The sequence below is a fragment of the Somniosus microcephalus genome, unplaced genomic scaffold (genome assembly GCF_052327205.1).
Source record: "Somniosus microcephalus isolate GS21.2 unplaced genomic scaffold, FLI_Smic_1.0 scaffold319, whole genome shotgun sequence".
Taxonomy (NCBI): Eukaryota; Metazoa; Chordata; class Chondrichthyes; order Squaliformes; family Somniosidae; genus Somniosus; species Somniosus microcephalus.
Window position 1 is genome coordinate 84,849 of NW_028225506.1, and position 20,674 is coordinate 105,522.

The 20,674-nt window shown below is 51.0% G+C and overlaps 1 protein-coding gene across 1 annotated transcript in view; it reads left to right on the forward strand.

Moving 5' to 3' along the window:
* Positions 1–493: 493 nt before the first annotated feature.
* Positions 494–20,674, forward strand: part of LOC147081880 (uncharacterized) — a 42,397-nt gene continuing 22,216 nt past the window's right edge. Inside the window, exons 1-3 of the mRNA XM_085980625.1 lie at positions 494–545; positions 4,713–4,817; positions 6,624–6,749. Of these exons, the coding sequence (XP_085836751.1) occupies positions 6,717–6,749 (33 nt within the window). The 5' untranslated portion in view covers positions 494–545; positions 4,713–4,817; positions 6,624–6,716. The remainder of the gene's footprint in view (positions 546–4,712; positions 4,818–6,623; positions 6,750–20,674) is intronic.

Here is a 20,674-nt window from a genome sequence, read left to right on the forward strand (position 1 = left end):
TCCTCCAGCCCCACAAACCCCCCGAGATATCTACGCTCCTCTAAATCTGGCCTCGAGGATCCCTGATTATAATCGCTCCACCTTTGGTGGCCGTGCCTTCTGTTGCCTGGGCCCTAAACTCTGAAATTCTCTCCCTAAACCTCTCCGCCTCTCTACCTCTCTTTCCTCCTTTAAGACGCTCCTTAAAACCTACCTCATCTGCCCTCATATCATTCTATGTGTCTCAGTGTCAAATTTTGTTTGATAATGCTCCTGTGAAGTGTCTTGGGACGTTTTACTACATTAAAGGCACTATATAAATACAAATTGTTGTTGTTGATTTTCTAAGTGCTCTGCTACCATGTCCCGAATAATAGATACTATCATTTTCCCTACTACTGTATGGACCCTGTGTACCGATACTTTGTGAATGTACGGACCCTGTGCATTGATTTCAATCATTTGAACTGTTTTTGTTTGCCTCACATGTGATTTATTTTTTAATTGCAGGCATCGTGCGAAAGTCAGAGGATGGTCAAACTTCCAGTTCTGGTGGCGAGTCCCCTGTGAGTACAGGGTGCACGGCACTTCGTATCGATCGAGCGCCTAACAGCAAATACTTCGCATTATCTTCTTTACTTTCACTGATTAAATAAATATTTTTCCCCCAAAATTTCTCTCTTTTCTCCGGAGGGTTCACACTCGCACACACCCACACTCAGTCACACACTCACACTCAGTCACACACTCACTCAGTCACACACTCACACTCAGTCACACTCACACTCAGTCACACACTCACTCAGTCACACACTCACACTGTCACACACTCACTCAGTCACACTCACACTGTCACACACTCACTCAGTCACACTCACTCAGTCACACTCACACTCAGTCACACTCACACTCAGTCACACTCACACTCAGTCACACACTCACTTAGTCACACACTCACACTGTCACACACTCACTCAGTCACACTCACACTCAGTCACACTCACACTCAGTCACACACTCACACTGTCACACACTCACTCAGTCACACACGCACACTCAGTCACACACTCACTCAGTCACACACGCACACTCAGTCACACACTCAGTCACACTCACACTCAGTCACACACTCGCACTTGCGCGCACACTCAGTCGCACACTCACTTAGTCACACAATCACACTCAGTCGCACACTCACACTTAGTCACACACTCACACTTGCACTCACACACTCACTCAATCACACACTCACGCTCAGTCACACACTCACTCAATCACACACTCACACACTCAGTCACACACTCACACTCAGTCACTTACACTTGCACTCACTCAATCACACACTCACACTCAGTCACACACTCACACTCAGTCACTTACACTTGCACTCACTCAATCACACACTCACATTCAGTCGCACACTCACACTCACACACTACATTCACATACCTCATACACACATGCCCCACACACACACAAACATACACACTGACGTAAGAAAACTACTCAGCGCTTGGTCTGAGTATTAAACAAGGCTTTAATCAACTGTTTTTCAACATGGAGGTCTAGTTGTGTCCTTCACTAGTTCCTGTTAAAGAATGTCCTGAGCAAGCTGGGCCCATGCCCGAGTATTTATACTCTCCCTGGACAGCGCCACCAGCAGGCTGCCCAGTATCATTTCATAAGTCATTTCCACATGAACGACAAGCTTCATGTCACACACAACACACATAAATCACACACATAACTTGCATTTGTATAGCGCCTTTAACATAGTAAAAACATCCCAAGGCGCTTCGCAGGAGCGTTATCAAGCAAAATTTGACACCAAACCACATTAGATATTAGGAATGATGACCAAAAGCTTGGTCAAAGAGGTAGTTTTTAAGGAGCGCCTTAAAAGAGGAGAGAGAGGTAGCGAGACAGAGGTCTAGGAAGGGATTGCAGAGCTTAGGCAGCTGAAGGTACGGCCACCAATGGTGGAGCGATGGGTTTTGGATCAGCTCATGTTTATGTAGCTGGGAGACTGGCCAGGCAAGCATTGGAATAGCCAGTTCTGGGATAACAAAGGCATGGATGAGAGTTTCAGCAACCAGAAGACTGAGGCAGTGACGGGCGATGTTGCAATGGTAGAAGTAGGCGGTCTTGGTGATGGAGATGATATGGGTGGGAAGCTCAGCTCAGGTTAAATTTCAAGTGTCATCAGGCCGCGGTTCTGCTATGTTAGTTAGGCCCCCGCCTGCCTTTTGCAGGAGCCTCATCCATGGCCTGATTTCTGCACTTTCAAATTTAAAGGGCCGGGAATATGGTCGGGTTCCTCGATCCTGGTATTGTAGCCACCACCCCCCCACTCACCACCCCCCCCACCCTGCCCCCCCGCCAACCCTCTCCCACCGGAGGCCAATGGCTTCGGTCTTCCCACTATTTATTAGGAGGAAGTTTCTGCTCATCCAGTACTGGATGTCGGACAAGCAGTGTGGCAAATCAGCGGCAGTGGAGGGGTCGAGAGAGCTGGTGGTGAGGTAGAGCTGGGAGTCGTCAGCGCACATGTGGAATCTGAACACTGTGTTTTCGGATGATGTCGCCAAAGGGCACCCCCCCCCCACTGTCCCAGTCCGTACCCCCCCCCCGCTGTCCCAGTCTGTACCCCCCCCGCTGTCCCAGTCCGTACCCCCCCACTGTCCCAGTCCATATCCCCCCCACTGTCCCAGTCCGTACACCCCTCCCACTGTCCCAGTCTGTACACCCCCTCCCACTGTCCCAGTCCGTACCCCCCCCCACTGTCCCAGTCCGTACACCCCCCCACTGTCCCAGTCCGTACCCCCCCCACTGTCCCAGTCCGTACCCCCACCACTGTCCCAGTCCGTACACTCCCCCCACTGTCCCAGTCCGTACACCCCCCCACTGTCCCAGTCCGTACCCCCCCCACTGTCCCAGTCCGTACACCCCCCCCCACTGTCCCAGTCCGTACCCCCCCCACTGTCCCAGTCCGTACACACCCCCACTGTCCCAGTCTGTACACCCCCCCCACTGTCCCAGTCCGTACACTCCCCCAATGTCCCAGTCCCCCCCCCACTGTCCCAGTCCATACACCATCCCACTGTCCACTGTCCCAGTCCATACACCCACCCCCCACTGTCCCAGTCCGTACACCCCCCCCATTGTCCCAGTCTATACACACCCCCCAATGTCCCAGTCCCCCCCCCACTGTCCCAGTCCATACACCATCCCACTGTCCCAGTCTGTACACCCCCCCAATGTCCCAGTCCGTACGCTCCCCCCAATGTCCCAGTCCCCCCACCACTGTCCCAGTCCGTACTATAGCTCTATCCCTCCCCCACTCCCTCAGTTAACGCTGACACTCTCCTTTCAGCCTCCGCCCAATGCCTCAATCCAAATATCTTCTATTTACCTAAAACACCCGTTCAAGGTTCTGTCCTTTGAGCTGTTATTTCATTACCATCAATCTCCCTCCTTCCTTTGCGCTGTCTATTCTCCCCTTTCTCTCACTGTCATCCATTTCCCCCTTCCCTCCATTTGTCACATCCCTCACCATCCTCCCATTTCCTTCCCCCTTGGAATCCATCCCCCCTGCTCCTTCTTGAGCCCAGTGGCTCCTGTAACAGGCAGGCAGGGTCCCAGCGTCCTGCCGACACGTTCCCAGCGCTGAGGGTGGGTTGGCTACCTGTGTGTGCGCTGTAAGAATCCACTGTGAGGACAGGTGAGAGCTGGAGAGCGCTGAGATTTGTCGGAGAACTGTGTTGCACTGACCCGGCCCCCAAGGCTCTGACAGTGGGAGACTGGCTGGGCCTGACCTGCGATTAACGCCCAACAACAATAGCATTTAATGTAGAAAACCAGCAAGTGCTTCAGCGAGGGCTAATCAAAGATAAAAGTTCTTCCATTGGCCTGGAGAGAGGCGTCTCCATTTCACGCTGGGTTTGAGGTGGCTTCATAGAATCGAGGCCTCCAAATTGCGATGTGGCGCCAGGACAGATGTTAGTGGATTGTGCGCCGGGGCAGCGGAATATTGGGCGGAATCTGGGTCCCTTGGGTTTCCACCCTGCCACCGGTGGGTTTCCTCTCCCCCCTCACCTCCAAGGTGTAGCGGGTGAGTCTGAGGGAGTTTCCCGTCTATGCTGGGAAGTCCCCCGATTACTCCCCCGTTAGGCCAAGGGCAGCGATCGTTGGCCTAGCAATTAGATATATTATAGTTAGATATATTTCTTAAGGCTAAAGGGATCAAGGGGTATGGGGAGAAAGCAGGGACAGGGTACTGAATTTGGATGATCAGCCATGATCTCATTAAATGGTGGAACAGGCTCGAGGGGCCGAATGGCCTACTCCTGCTCCTATCTTATTTGTTTCTATATAATTGGGCCACGTGGCACCCCATCTTTCAGGCACTGAACGGCCTACGAAGGCCCCAAAATGGTGGGCAGGAATCGCACTCACACTTCCCCCCAGAATTGCGTTGCTCATCTGCCCGCCATATTGGGGGAGGAGGCCGGCCGCTCTCGCGGGAGGAACAACACCAGCAGTATTTAACGCCCAAAATAATTGATGCAGTTGGGAGCCCTGCATATCACGATGATGATGCTGTGAGACTCCTTCCCCCCTCCCCCCCCCCAGGCCATTGGCCTTTCCCCGTGGTCAGTGGGGGGCTGCTAGAACGATGCTGAAGTGCGCTCTGGAGCTGATGAATGAGATGCTTTTGACTTGTGTTTCCTCAGGTTCCGGAGGTAGAGGAGATCGACCACGGCCCCTCGAGATCTCAGTCGGACCAGCCGGCCACACACCACCCATCGTCTGACCAGGGCATCAGCACAGGCACCAAGGTAACAGCCTCCCACCATAGGGGGTCAACTGACGGTCAGCGGGACAGGCCGGTGTGTCAGGGACAAGTCTCTGTGCCCAGGATATTTAACCAATGCTTGTACTGAAGCCCCAGAGGGCTGTGGATACTGAGTCTTTGAGTATATTCGAGGCTGAGATAGATAGTTGTTTGGACTCTAGGGGAATCAAGGGAAATGGAGATCGGGCGGGAGAGTGGAGTTGTGGTCAATGATCAGCCATGATCTTATTGAATGGTGGAGCAGGCTCGAGGGGCCATGTGGCGGAGCAGGCTCGAGGGGCCGTGTGGCGGAGCAGGCTCGAGGGGCCGTATGGCGGAGCAGGCTCGAGGGGCCGTGTGGCGGAGCAGGCTCGAGGGGCCGTGTGGCGGAGCAGGCTCGAGGGGCCGTGTGGTGGAGCAGGCTCGAGGGGCCGTGTGGCGGAGCAGGCTCGAGGGGCCGTGTGGCGGAGCAGGCTCGAGGGGGCCGTGTGGCGGAGCAGGCTCGAGGGGCCGTGTGGTGGAGCAGGCTCGAGGGGGCCGTGTGGCGGAGCAGGCTCGAGGGGCCGTGTGGCGGAGCAGGCTCGAGGGGCCGTGTGGCGGAGCAGGCTCGAGGGGCCGTGTGGCGGAGCAGGCTCGAGGGGCCGTGTGGCGGAGCAGGCTCGAGGGGCCGTGTGGCGGAGCAGGCTCGAGGGGGCCGTGTGGCGGAGCAGGCTCGAGGGGGCCGTGTGGCGGAGCAGGCTCGAGGGGCCGTGTGGCGGAGCAGGCTCGAGGGGCCGTGTGGCGGAGCAGGCTCGAGGGGCCGTGTGGCCGACTCCTGCTCCGAGTTCTTATGAAAGACAGGACTTTGTAGTTGGGACCTTCCTGTTCGGTGTGGCTCAGTACCACCTGCATGGGTTCTTTGCCCCACCTGCCCAGGTCCCACTGTATCTCTTGAAATTAGAGCCAGACTGTTCAGGAGTGATGTCAGGAAGCATTTCTTCACACAAAGGTGCAATGATATCAGCAAATAGTGATGTTATTTGCCTGTTTGATTATCATGCCTTAACAGCAGTTTGCAGGTATTGATTACTTATGCCTGACCAGCAGAGGTCATGTGACCGAGACAAGCAAGGCAGTTTAGTTTCGGTTTCGTTCTAGATGCATCACAGCATCCTGTCTCCTGTAAAAGCTGTATAAAAGAGTTGAACAGACTTTAGATTAAAACTCATTCTCTTTCATAAATGTCTCATCATTGAACCCACAAAGAAATCAATACAGAAGGGTAGTGGAAATCTGAAACACTCTCTCATAAAAATAGCTGAGAAGTCGCACAACACCAGGTTATAGTCCAACAGCTTTATTTGAAATCACAAGCTTTCGGAGCGCTGCTCCTTCTTCACCTGACGAAGGGGCAGCGCTCCGAAAGCTTGGGATTTCAAATAAAGCTGTTGGACTATAACCTGGTGTTGTGCGACTTCTCACATTTGTCCACCCCAGTCCAACACCGGCATCTCCACATCATAAAAAAAGCTGTTGAGGCTGGGGGGGTCAATTGAAAATATCAAAACTGCAAGTGAGAGATTTTTGTTGTGTAAGGGTATTAAGCATTACAGAACCAAGGCGGGTAAATGGGGTTAAGACACAGATCAGCCATGATGTAATTAATTGGCAGAACAGGCTCGAGGGGCAGAATGGCCCACCCTGTTCCTATGTCCCTCAACCCCACCTATCCACCATCGAGTTCTTGTCATTATTTAAGAAGCGGTGCCAGTTTGGGAATGACCTGTGTGTGCCTGGAGGGCAAATCCTGAGGAGATTTTCTGATTTACAGATTCAGAAGGAGCTGCTTCATGAAGAGTTAAAACAATTTCTACGAATCAAAAAGGATCGTCACGCCAACTTAGTGTCAGTGTCCGAAGCCGACATGGAGTCTGTGGACCGGCGTGAAGTAACCAAGGTAACGTGGAGAGTACGACCTCTCGCAAGCTGCGCTTTGTTTATCAGACTCCCGGTGTACTTAAACACAGCTGGTATCCCAGGCGATGGAGGTGCAGCTTGGATCACCCGCTGCCCCACTGCCCCAGGTACACTGGTAATCAGACACATCCACATGCAACTCAGGGGTGAGAAGATTCGGAGCTTTTGCCTGCTTAACAGTGTCTGTACCTCAAGAAATAAAGTTTATTAGGAACAGGCCACTAGACTTCAACAACCGCACCTACCCACCATATCCCTCAATCCCACCTACCCACCAGCTCCCTCAATCCCACCTACCCACCATCTCACTCAATCCCACCGACCCACCATCTCCCTCAATCCCACCTACCCACCATCTCCCTCAATCCCACCTACCCACCGTATCCCTCAATCCCACCTACCCACCATCTCCCTCAATCCCACCTACCCACCGTATCCCTCAATCCCACCTACCCACCATCTCCCTCAATCCCACCAACCCACCATCTCCCTCAATCCCACCTACCCACCGTATCCCTCAATCCCACCTACCCACCATCTCCCTCAATCCCACCTACCCACCGTCTCCCTCAATCCCACCTACCCACCGTCTCCCTCAATCCCACCTACCCACCGTCTCCCTCAATCCCACCTACCCACCATATCCCTCAATCCCACCTACCCACCAGCTCCCTCAATCCCACCTACCCACCCTCTCACTCAATCCCACCGACCCACCATCTCCCTCAATCCCACCTACCCACCATCTCCCTCAATCCCACCTACCCACCATCTACCTCAATCCCACCTACCCACCATCTCCCTCAATCCCACCTACCCACCGTATCCCTCAATCCCACCTACCCACCATATCCCTCAATCCCACCTACCCACCATATCCCTCAATCCCACCTACCCACCGTATCCCTCAATCCCACCTACCCACCGTATCCCTCAATCCCACCTACCCACATATCCCTCAGTCCCACCTACCCACCCTATCCCTCAATCCCACCTACTCACCATATCCCTCAATCCCACCTACCCACCGTATCCCTCAATCCCACCTACCCACATATCCCTCAATCCCACCTACCCACATATCCCTCAATCCCACCTACCCACATATCCCTCAATCCCACCTACCCACTGTATCCCTCAATCCCACCTACCCACCGTATCCCTCAATCCCACCTACCCACCGCATCCCTCAATCCCACCTACCCACATATCCCTCAATCCCACCTACCCACCATATCCCTCAATCCCACCTACCCACCGTATCCCTCAATCCCACCTACCCACCGCATCCCTCAATCCCACCTACCCACATATCCCTCAATCCCACCTACCCACCATATCCCTCAATCCCACCTACCCACCGTATCCCTCAATCCCACCTACCCACCGTATCCCTCAATCCCACCTACCCACATATCCCTCAATCCCACCTACCCACCGTATCCCTCAATCCCACCTACCCACCGTATCCCTCAATCCCACCTACCCACATATCCCTCAATCCCACCTACCCACATATCCCTCAATCCCACCTACCCACCATATCCCTCAATCCCACCTACCCACCATATCCCTCAATCCCACCTACCCACCGTATCCCTCAATCCCACCTACCCACCGTATCCCTCAATCCCACCTACCCACCGTATCCCTCAATCCCACCTACCCACTGTATCCCTCAATCCCACCTACCCACTGTATCCCTCAATCCCACCTACCCACCCTATCCCTCAATCCCAACTACCCACCATATCCCTCAATCCCACCTACCCACCATCTCCCTCAATCCCACCTACCCACCGTATCCCTCAATCCCACCTACCCACCAGCTCCCTCAATCCCACCTACCCACCATCTCACTCAATCCCACCGACCCACCATCTCCCTCAATCCCACCTACCCACCATCTCCCTCAATCCCACCTACCCACCGTATCCCTCAATCCCACCTACCCACCATCTCCCTCAATCCCACCTACCCACCGTATCCCTCAATCCCACCTACCCACCATCTCCCTCAATCCCACCAACCCACCATCTCCCTCAATCCCACCTACCCACCGTATCCCTCAATCCCACCTACCCACCGTATCCCTCAATCCCACCTACCCACCATCTCCCTCAATCCCACCTACCCACCGTCTCCCTCAATCCCACCTACCCACCGTCTCCCTCAATCCCACCTACCCACCGTCTCCCTCAATCCCACCTACCCACCATATCCCTCAATCCCACCTACCCACCAGCTCCCTCAATCCCACCTACCCACCCTCTCACTCAATCCCACCGACCCACCATCTCCCTCAATCCCACCTACCCACCATCTCCCTCAATCCCACCTACCCACCATCTACCTCAATCCCACCTACCCACCATCTCCCTCAATCCCACCTACCCACCGTATCCCTCAATCCCACCTACCCACCATATCCCTCAATCCCACCTACCCACCATATCCCTCAATCCCACCTACCCACCGTATCCCTCAATCCCACCTACCCACCGTATCCCTCAATCCCACCTACCCACATATCCCTCAGTCCCACCTACCCACCCTATCCCTCAATCCCACCTACTCACCATATCCCTCAATCCCACCTACCCACCGTATCCCTCAATCCCACCTACCCACATATCCCTCAATCCCACCTACCCACATATCCCTCAATCCCACCTACCCACATATCCCTCAATCCCACCTACCCACTGTATCCCTCAATCCCACCTACCCACCGTATCCCTCAATCCCACCTACCCACCGCATCCCTCAATCCCACCTACCCACATATCCCTCAATCCCACCTACCCACCATATCCCTCAATCCCACCTACCCACCGTATCCCTCAATCCCACCTACCCACCGCATCCCTCAATCCCACCTACCCACATATCCCTCAATCCCACCTACCCACCATATCCCTCAATCCCACCTACCCACCGTATCCCTCAATCCCACCTACCCACCGTATCCCTCAATCCCACCTACCCACATATCCCTCAATCCCACCTACCCACCGTATCCCTCAATCCCACCTACCCACCGTATCCCTCAATCCCACCTACCCACATATCCCTCAATCCCACCTACCCACATATCCCTCAATCCCACCTACCCACCATATCCCTCAATCCCACCTACCCACCATATCCCTCAATCCCACCTACCCACCGTATCCCTCAATCCCACCGACCCACCGTATCCCTCAATCCCACCTACCCACCGTATCCCTCAATCCCACCTACCCACTGTATCCCTCAATCCCACCTACCCACTGTATCCCTCAATCCCACCTACCCACCCTATCCCTCAATCCCAACTACCCACCATATCCCTCAATCCCACCTACCCACCATATCCCTCAATCCCACCAACCCACCGTATCCCTCAATCCCACCTACCCACTGTATCCCTCAATCCCACCTACCCACCGTATCCCTCAATCCCACCTACCCACCGTATCCCTCAATCCCACCTACCCACCGTATCCCTCAATCCCGCCTACCCACCATATCCCTCAATCCCAACTACCCACCGTATCCCTCAATCCCACCTACCCACCATATCCCTCAATCCCACCTACCCACCGTATCCCTCAATCCGAACTACCCACCGTATCCCTCAATCCCACCTACCCACCGTATCCCTCAATCCCACCTACCCACCATATCCCTCAATCCCACCTACCCACCATACCCCTCAATCCCACCTACCCACCGTATCCCTCAATCCCACCTACCCACATATCCCTCAATCCCACCTACCCACCGTATCCCTCAATCCCACCTACCCACCGTATCCCTCAATCCCACCTACCCACCGTATCCCTCAATCCCACCTACCCACCATATCCCTCAATCCCACCTACCCACCGTATCCCTCAATCCCACCTACCCACCGTATCCCTCAATCCCACCTACCCACCGTATCCCTCAATCCCATCTACCCACCGTATCCCTCAATCCCACCTACTCACCGTATCCCTCAATCCCACCTACCCACCGTATCCCTCAATCCCACCTACCCACATATCCCTCAATCTCACTTACCCACCGTATCCCTCAATCCCACCTACCCACTGTATCCCTCAATCCCACCTACCCACATATCCCTCAATCCCACTTACCCACCGTATCCCTCAATCCCACCTACCCACTGTATCCCTCAATCCCACCTACCCACATATCCCTCAATCCCACCTACCCACCGTATCCCTCAATCCCACCTACCCACATATCCCTCAATCCCACCTACCCACCGTATCCCTCAATCCCACCTACCCACATATCCCTCAATCCCACCTACCCACCGTATCCCTCAATACCACCTACCCACATATCCCTCAATCCCACCTACACACCGTATCCCTCAATCCCACCTACCCACCATATCCCTCAATCCCACCTACCCACCGTATCCCTCAATCCCACCTACCCACATATCCCTCAATCCCACCTACCCACCGTATCCCTCAATCCCACCTACCCACCGTATCCCTCAATCCCACCTACCCACCGTATCCCTCAATCCCACCTACCCACATATCCCTCAATCCCACCTACCCACCGTATCCCTCAATCCCACCTACCCACCGTATCCCTCAATCCCACCTACCCACCGTATCCCTCAATCCCACCTACCCACCGTATCCCTCAATCCCACCTACCCACCGTATCCCTCAATCCCACCTACCCACATATCCCTCAATCCCACTTACCCACCGTATCCCTCAATCCCACCTACCCACCGTATCCCTCAATCCCACCTACCCACATATCCCTCAATCCCACTTACCCACCGTACCCCTCAATCCCACCTACCCACCGTATCCCTCAATCCCACCTACCCACATATCCCTCAATCCCACCTACCCACCGTATCCCTCAATCCCACCTACCCACATATCCCTCAATCCCACCTACCCACCGTATCCCTCAATCCCACCTACCCACATATCCCTCAATCCCACCTACCCACCGTATCCCTCAATCCCACCTACCCACATATCCCTCAATCCCACTTACCCACCGTATCCCTCAATCCCACCTACCCACCGTATCCCTCAATCCCACCTACCCACCGTATCCCTCAATCCCACCTACCCACATATCCCTCAATCCCACTTACCCACCGTATCCCTCAATCCCACCTACCCACCGTATCCCTCAATCCCACCTACCCACATATCCCTCAATCCCACTTACCCACCTTTCAATCTCTTTCAACCCACCAACTAGTGGGAAAAAATAGAGGAGCAAATTTGCAGAGGAATTACAGAGAGATGCAAGAACTATAGAGTAGTGATAATGGGGGAGTTCAACTATCCTAATAGAGACTGGGATAGTAATAGTGTAAAGGGAAGAGAGGAGGAAGAATTTCTGAAGTGTGTTTAGAACTTTCTTGATCAGTATGTTTCCGGCCCAATGAGGGAAGAGGCATTGCTGGATCTGGTTCTGGGGAATGAAGTAAGTCAAGTGGAGCAAGTGTCAGTAGGTGAACATTTAGGGAACAGTGATCATAGTATCATACGGTTAAGATTAACTATGGAAAAGAACAGGGAGCGATCTAGAGTCAAAACACTTAATTGGAGGAAGGCAAATTTCAGCTGGTGAGAACGGATCTGGTCCGGGTAAATTGGAATCAAAGATTGGCAGGCAAAACTGTAATCAAACAATGGGCTGACTTTAAAGAGGAAATAGTTTGGGTACAGTCGAGGTACATTCCCACTAGAGGGAAAGGTAGGGCAACTAAAGCCAGGGCTCCCTGGATGACTAAAGAGATAGAGGGTAAGATGAAGCAGAAAAAGAGCACGTTTACAGATGTCAGGTTGAGAATACATCTGAGAATCAGGCTAAATATAGAAAGTTCAGAGAAGTGGAAAGGAAAATAAGAGAGGCAAAGAGAGGGTGCGAGAATAGAATGTCAGCTAACATAAAAGGTAATCCCAAAGTCTTCTAAAGGCATTTAAATAGTAAATGGGTAGTAAGAGGAGGGGTGGGGCCAATTAGGGACCAAATAGGAGACCTATGCATGGAGGCAGAGGGCATGGCTGAGGTACTAAATGAGTACTTTGCATCTGTCTTCACCAACGAAGAAGATGCTGCCAAAGTCATAGTGAAAGGGTGAGGTAAATGAGATACTGGACGGGATAAAAATTGATAAAGATGAGGCACTAGAAAGTGTTACGTCCGTGAATAATTGAGACACGGACAGCAGGAGTGAACAAAGTAAGTCTTTACTGGTGGAAGTCAATAGTGAAACTAAAAACACAGAGGCTCAATAGCGCCTTTTATGCAGGGGTGGTCACTGCCGGTACTGCAGTCTGAGACCAGTTATTCTCTTAAAGGTACATACACAACAATTCCTCCCCTTTTAGATAAACAGTACATAACATTCATTTAACAACTAAATGATAACTAGTTACAATCACAATTACTGTTGCTAGATACATTGGTTAAGTTTAAGCAATTATAAGTTCAGTCTTTGAGGAGGCTTCCTGATTCTGTCTGGATAACGCCTCTTTGGGGTATCAGGTTCTTCTGGCAATGTTGAGTCAGGATCAATGTCGTTGTGTGGTTCATCTGCTTCCAATATTACCGGTTCTGCGGTAGCTGCAATTGGAACGTCGATTTCATTACCAGGTGTATCAGATCGTGGTGTGGAGTTGACGTTTTCCCGTGACTCTAGAATCTGGTCAGCATGGCGTCTTACAATGCTCTCCCCAACGTCCACAGTATACATGAGAGGTCCTTGTCGTGTACAAATCGTTCCTGGCTGCCATTTCTCAGTGTGGTAGTCCCGGGCCAAAACTGGTTGACCTATCTTAAAACTCCTGGTCGGCCTTTCATTCATATTCTGAAACTGCCTGTTCTCCACATCTCTTCGGACGTTTGGCTTAACCAAATCTAAGCGGCATCGTAGTCTTCGATTGAAGAACATCATGGCTGGAGTTTGGTTGGTAACCGCGTGTGTCGCATTCCGGTAGGCAAACAAGAAGTTGTCCACCTTGTGTTGTAGGGGTATATCTTCATTACACATTGCCTTGATAGCCTTCTTGAATGTTTGGACAAACCTCTCGGCCAACCATTAGTGGCTGGATGATATGGGGCAGATGTGTAATGCTTAACACCATTGTTCTTTAAGAACCTCCGGAACTCTTCAGACACAAACTGTGGTCCATTGTCAGACCAAATCTGTTCAGGCAGCCCATTCCTGGCGAATATGGTTCGTAAAACTGTGATCGTTTTTTCCGTGGTGATTGAGGACATTTTTATTACCTCTGGCCACTTTGAATGTGCATCCACCGCAATTAAAAACATCGAGTCCATGAAGGGACCAGCAAAATCAATGTGCACCCTTTGCCATGGAGATGAGGGCCACTCCCATGGATGCAGAGGAGCTTGTGGTGGGGCGTTTTGGACCTTCTGGCATCCTGTACAGCTCTTGGTCATCTCTTGGATTTCTCTATCGATTCCCGGCCACCACACAAACGCTCTGGCTAAGCTCTTCATTTTTACCCCACCCAGATGACCCTCATGAAGCTCATTGAGCACTCTATCCGTCAACATAGGTGGAATTACTACTCTGAATCCACACATCAAGGTTCCCCTGCACACTGACAGCTGTTCTCTTCTCGGCGAGAATGCTGGCAGCAGTGGTTCACCATGTGCTGGCCATCCCTTCACCGTTAAATCATAGACCCATGATAGTGTCGGGTCATTCCGTGTTTCCTTTTCTATGTTTGCATTCGTCACAGGGAGACATTCGACTATGGTCGAGTGGAATAACTCCATTGGATCCACTGCAAGGTCTTCTTCTTCCACCGTCGGCAACGGTAGACGTGACAATCCATCAGCATTTCCATGCTGTTTATTTCCTTTGTACTTGATGTCATATTGGTGTGCCCCTAGGAAAAGGGACCATCTCTGCAGCCGTTGCGCTGTCATTATCGGTATGCCCTTCTGAGGGTTGAAAATGGAGACAAGAGGTTGATGATCGGTTAGTAGAGTAAATTTTTGACCGTGCAGGTAGTGATTGAACTTCTTCACCCCCCACACTAGGCTGAGGGCCTCTCTGTCAATCTGGGCGTAGTTACGCTCGGCAGAATTAACGAGCGTGATGCAAAAGCTATCGGCCTCTCTAAACCATCAAGGAATTTATGTGACAGTACCGCCCCAATGCCGTAGGGAAACGCATCACACACCAGCCTGATTTGCAGTGCTGAGTTGTAGTGAGCCAATACTTCCTTTGAAGTGATTAAGTCCTTACTCTTCTGAAAAGCACGCTTACAATCATCGCTCCATTTCCATGCTACCCCCGTTCGTAGCAGGGCGTTCAGTGGGTGCAGAATTGTCGACAAATTCGGCAAAAACTTATGATAGTAATTCACCAATCCGAGGAACGACCTCAGTTGCGACACATTTTCAGGCGCTGGGGCCTTAACAACCGCTTCAATTTTGTCAGGGGACTTATGTAACCCCTCTTCATCAATCACGTGGCCACAATACGATATCTGTTTCTTAAAAAATTCGCACTTGGGGCGGTTGGCTCGCAGCCCATGTTCCCGTAGTCTAGTGAGCACCTGTTCTAGGTTGTTAAGGTGTTCACTGTCATCTTCACCTGTTACAAGGATGTCGTCCAAGTAACACTGAGTCCCCGGAATCCCTTGCAGGGCTTGTTCCATCGCTCTTTGCCATATCGCCGGAGCCGATGCTACTCCGAATACCAATCGATGATACTGGTAAAGACCTTTGTGAGTGTTTATCGTGAGATACTTCCTAGAGGACTCTTCAACCTCCATCTGCAAATATGCTTGTGCTAGGTCAATTTTTGTAAAACGCTTCCCTCCAGACAGTGAGGCGCATATGTCTTCTATCCTTGGAAGAGGATATTGTACTGTGTGAAGGACCGGGTTCACCGTCACCTTGAAATCCCCACAGATGCGAATCTTCCTTGGCTCCCCGGACTTATTGCTTAACGTTTTCTTTATGACAGGAACGATGGGTGTCGCCCACTCGCTCCAGTCGACCTTAGACAACACGCCCGCCTTCTCCAGATTCTCCAGCTCTGCCTCGACGGCTGGGCGAATTGCATATGGTACCGGTCTTGCTTTGAAAAACTTGGGAACTGCATTCTCTTCTATTTTTATCGAGGCGGTTACGCCTTTAAGCGTGCCCAGTTCTTGTTGAAATACCTCTTTGGCGTTAGCTAAGATTGTTGACAATCGTCCAGGAGTGACGTCTTCATCTTTTTACCGTCCACCGTCATTGCATGAATGGAGTGCCAATCTAAGTTTATCTTCCTGATCCATTCCCATCCCAATAACGGTGGTCCACCATTTGGCAGTATGTAGAGATACAATTTCTGTATTTTCTTGCCGTTGTATTCGACAGGCACCCTTATTTTTCCTCTGGGGTATACTTTTTGCCCCGTATACGTCGTCAAGACGATGGATGTCTCTCTCAAGGTTATGTGTGAAAATAGCCACTCGTAGTCTCGTCGATTCATGACGGTTAGCGCTGATCCTGTATCCAATTCCATTTTAACTTGGGACCCTGCTATCGTGAGGGTGACCCAAATGGTTCGGTGATCCTCTTTTGCGATTACATTGTGAAGTTTGAGACAGCTTAGTCTCCTGTTCCCGGATTCACTATCGCTCATCTGGTCTTCGGAACTACTGTCCGCTATCTTTTGTACTTTCTTGTACGGTTCCTTAGTAGCCTTTTTGCTGTCACTGGTCTTCTTCCCAGACCTGCAAACTCGTGCAATGTGTCCCATCTTCCCGCATTGCCTGCATATTTTATCTTTGGACCAGCAGTCCTTCTGGTCATGGTTAGTTCTGCCGCAGCGATAACATTTTGCAAATCCCCGTGTCATTTCGTGGGTGCCGTATTCCTGTGGTTTTTGTTGAATTTCTGCAGCTCCCCTGGCTGCTGCTTCATACGATACTGCCACGCTGAAAGCCTTATCTAGCGTCAGCTCTTTCTCTGAGAGTAACTTCTTCTGTGTTCCTTCACTCAGGAGTCCACAGACAAATTTGTCCCGTAGGGTATCTGCCAGTCCTGCTCCGAACTGGCAGTGCTTTGATAGCTTACGTAGTTCTGTAAGATACTCAGCATTTCTCTCATCTTTGTGCTGAGTTCTCCTGTGGAATTTAAATCTTTCTGCTATCAACAGCAGTGCAGGGTTTAAGTGTTCCTGTAGGACAGCAACAATTTCATTAAAACTCTTCGCCTTCGGTTTGGCTGGAGTAATCAGGTCCCGCAATAGGCCGTACGTTCTAGCGCCCATTAAGTTTAGCAATATCGATGCCTTTTTCCCCTCGGCTATTTCGTTTGCCTCGAAATATACCTCGACTCTTTCCACATACGTGGTCCAGTCCTCTATTGTATTATCAAAAGCAGTGATACAGCCAGTCTTCGGCATCTTGCAAATCTAAAATGGCGCCTCCCGCGCTTTGCCTTCTTCCCCGATTTAACAAAATGGCGCCTCCCGCGCTTTGCCTTCTTCCCCGCTGTTGTTAGCGTTGCTTTCCACGGTTTCTTGCGCGTTTAATATTGATTTTTTTTTCTTTTATTATTTTCCCGTCGTGGAGCGGACCCTCTGGGACACTTCCCTCCCTCTTCTGAGGTCCGAACGCTGCCCGGCTCCGAAGCACCGGCCGCGCCTTGTGTGCTCCACCCTCTCTCTCTCTCTTTGCTTCCCGACTCACTGCCCGGCCCCATTGAAAAGCCACCCGATCGAGCTTCAGCCCGCCGCAGCCCAGGAAGGATCAGTGCACTACCTGCCACCAGCCCGATTAGCTGGGAAACCACAGACCGAGGAACCAAGCCTGGCTCTGGACAGTCTCTCCTGCAAGTTTCCAATCCGACGATTTGGAGGGCGGTTGCCCACGGTCGACGCCCGTTTCTCGAGTTTCTTTGGATTTTATTTTTTTTTTCTTTCTTCTGGCTTCGACCTTCAATAACGTCGTCTGAGGTGCTGCCGAGTTGCAGGTAAGTTCGTTTCTTACTCGGCGCCAGTGTTACGTCCGTGAATAATTGAGACACGGACAGCAGGAGTGAACAAAGTAAGTCTTTACTGGTGGAAGTCAATAGTGAAACTAAAAACACAGAGGCTCAATAGCGCCTTTTATACAGGGGTGGTCACTGCCGGTACTGCAGTCTGAGACCAGTTATTCTCTTAAAGGTACATACACAACAGAAAGGCTGCCTGTACTTGAAGTAGATCAGTCACCAGGGCCGGATGGGATGCATCCTAGGGGATAGTAAAGGTGGAAATCACGGAGGTACTGGCCATAATCTTCCAATCCTCTTTAGAAATGGGGGTGGTGCCAGAGGACTGGAGAATTACAAATGGTAAACCCTTGCTCAATAAAGGGTGTAAAGAAAAACGCAGCAACTACAGGCCAGTCAGTTTAACCTTGGTAGTGGGAAGCTTTTAGAAACAATAATCAGGGACAAAATTAACAGTCACTTGGACAAGTGTGGATTAATTAAGGAAAGCAAGCATGGATTTGTTAAAGGCAAATCATGTTTAACCAACTTGATCGAGTTTTTTGATGAGGTAACAGAGAGGGTTGATGAGGGCAATGCGGTTGACGTAGTGTACATAGATTTCCAAAGGGCGTTTGACAAAGTGCCACATAATAGGCTTGCCAGCAAAGTTGAAGCCCATGGAATAAAAGGGACAGTGGCAGCATGGATACGGAACTGGCTTAGTGACAGGAAACAGAGAGTAGTGCTGAAAGTTTGTTTTTCGGACTGGAGGAAGGTATACAGTGGTGTTCCCCAGGGGTCGGTTCTAGGACCACTGCTTTTCTTGATATATATTAATGACTTGGACGTGGGTGTACAGGGCACAATTTCAAAATTTGCAGATGACACAAAACTTGAAAGTATAGTGAACAGTGAGGAGGATAGTGATAGACTTCAGGAAGACATAGACAGGCTGGTGGAATGGGTGGACACGTGGCAGATGAAATTTAACGCAAAAAAGTGTGAGGTGATAAATTTTGGTAGAAAGAATGAAGAGAGGAAATATAAACTAAAGGGTACAATCCTAAAGTGGGTGCATGAACAGAGAGTCCTCGGGGTATATGTGCACAAGTCATTGAAGGTGGCAGGGCAGGTTGAGAAAGCAGTTAAAAAATCTTACGGGATCCTGGGCTCCGTGATTGGAGGTATACAAAAGCGTGGAAATTATGATAAACCTTTATAAAACAGTGTTTCGGCCTCATCTGGAGTACTGTGTCCAATTCTGGGCACCGCACTTTAGAAAGCATGTGAAGGCCTTAGAGAGGGTGCAGAAAAGATTTACGAGAATGATTCCAGGAATGAGGGACTTCAGTTACGTGGATAGACTGGAGAAGCTGGGGTTGTTCTCCTTGGAGCAGAGAAGGTTAAGGGGAGATTGACCAGAATGGTACCAGGGATGAGGGACTTCAGTTACATGGATAGACTGGAGAAGCTGGGATTGTTCTCCTTGGAGCAGAGAAGGTTAAGGGGAGATTGACCAGAATGGTACCAGGGATGAGGGACTTCAGTTACGTGGATAGACTGGAGAAGCTGGGGTTGTTCTCCTTGGAGCAGAGAAGGTTGAGAGGAGATTTGATCGAGGTGTTCAAAATCATGAGGGGTCTGGACAGAGTAGATAGAGAGAAACTGCTCCCATTGGCGGAAGGGTCGAGAACCAGTGGACACAGATTCAAGGTGAATGGCAGAAGAACCAAAGGCGACATGAGGAAAATCTGTTTTACGCAGCGAGTGATTAGGATCTGGAATGCACTGCCTGAAAGGGTGGTGGAGGCCGACTCAATCATGGCTTTCAAAAGGGAATTGGATAAGTACCTGAAGGAAAAAAAATTGCAGGGCTACGGGGAAAGGGCGGGAGAGTGGGACTAGCTGAAGTGCTCTTGCAGAGAGCCGGCACGGGCTCGATGGGCCGAATGGCCTCCTTCTGTTCTGTAACCATTCTATGATTCTATGGTAACCCCACCTACCCACCATATCCCTCAATCCCACCTACCCACCCACCCACCAAATCATTCAACACCACTTATCCACCTTCTCACCAGACCCTTTAATCCCGAATTGCCTCAGAAACACATCTAATTATCTCCTTTTTTGTAATTCATTCTTGGGATACAGGTGTCACCAGCAAGGCCAACATTTATTGCACATCCCTAGTTGCCCTTGAGAAGGTGGTGGTGAGCCGTCTTCTTGAACCTCTGCAGTCCGTGTGGTGAAGGTACTCCCAGGTGCTGTTAGGGAGGGAGTTCCAGGATTTTGACCCAGCGACAATGAAGCAATGGCCGATATATGGCACTTTGGCAGGAAAAATCATAGAGCAAGTTATTATCTTAGTGGCAAGAAACTGGAAAGTACTGTAGTACAAAGGGATCTGGGGGTCCTGGTGCACGAAACTCAAAAAGTTAGTATGCAGGTGCAGCAAGTGATCAAGAAGGCCAATGGAATGTTGGCTTTTATTGCTAGGGGGATAGAATATAAAAACAGGGAGGTATTGTTGCAGTTGTACAAGGTATTGGTGAGACCGCACCTGGAATACTGCATACAGTTTTGGTGTCCATACTTAAGAAAAGACATACTTGCTCTCGAGTCAGTACAAAGTCACTCGGTTAATCCCGGGGATGAGGGGGTGGACATATGAGGAGAGGTTGAGTAGATTGGGACTCTACTCATTGGAGTTCAGAAGAATGAGAGGCGATCTTATTGAAACATATAAGATTGTGAAGGGGCTTGATCGGGTGGATGTGGTGAGGATGTTCCCAATGATGGGTGAAACTAGAACTAGGGGGCATAATCTTAGAATAAGGGGCTGCTCTTTCAAAACTGAGATGAGGAGAAACTTCTTCACTCAGAGGGTAGTAGGTCTGTGGAATTTGCTGC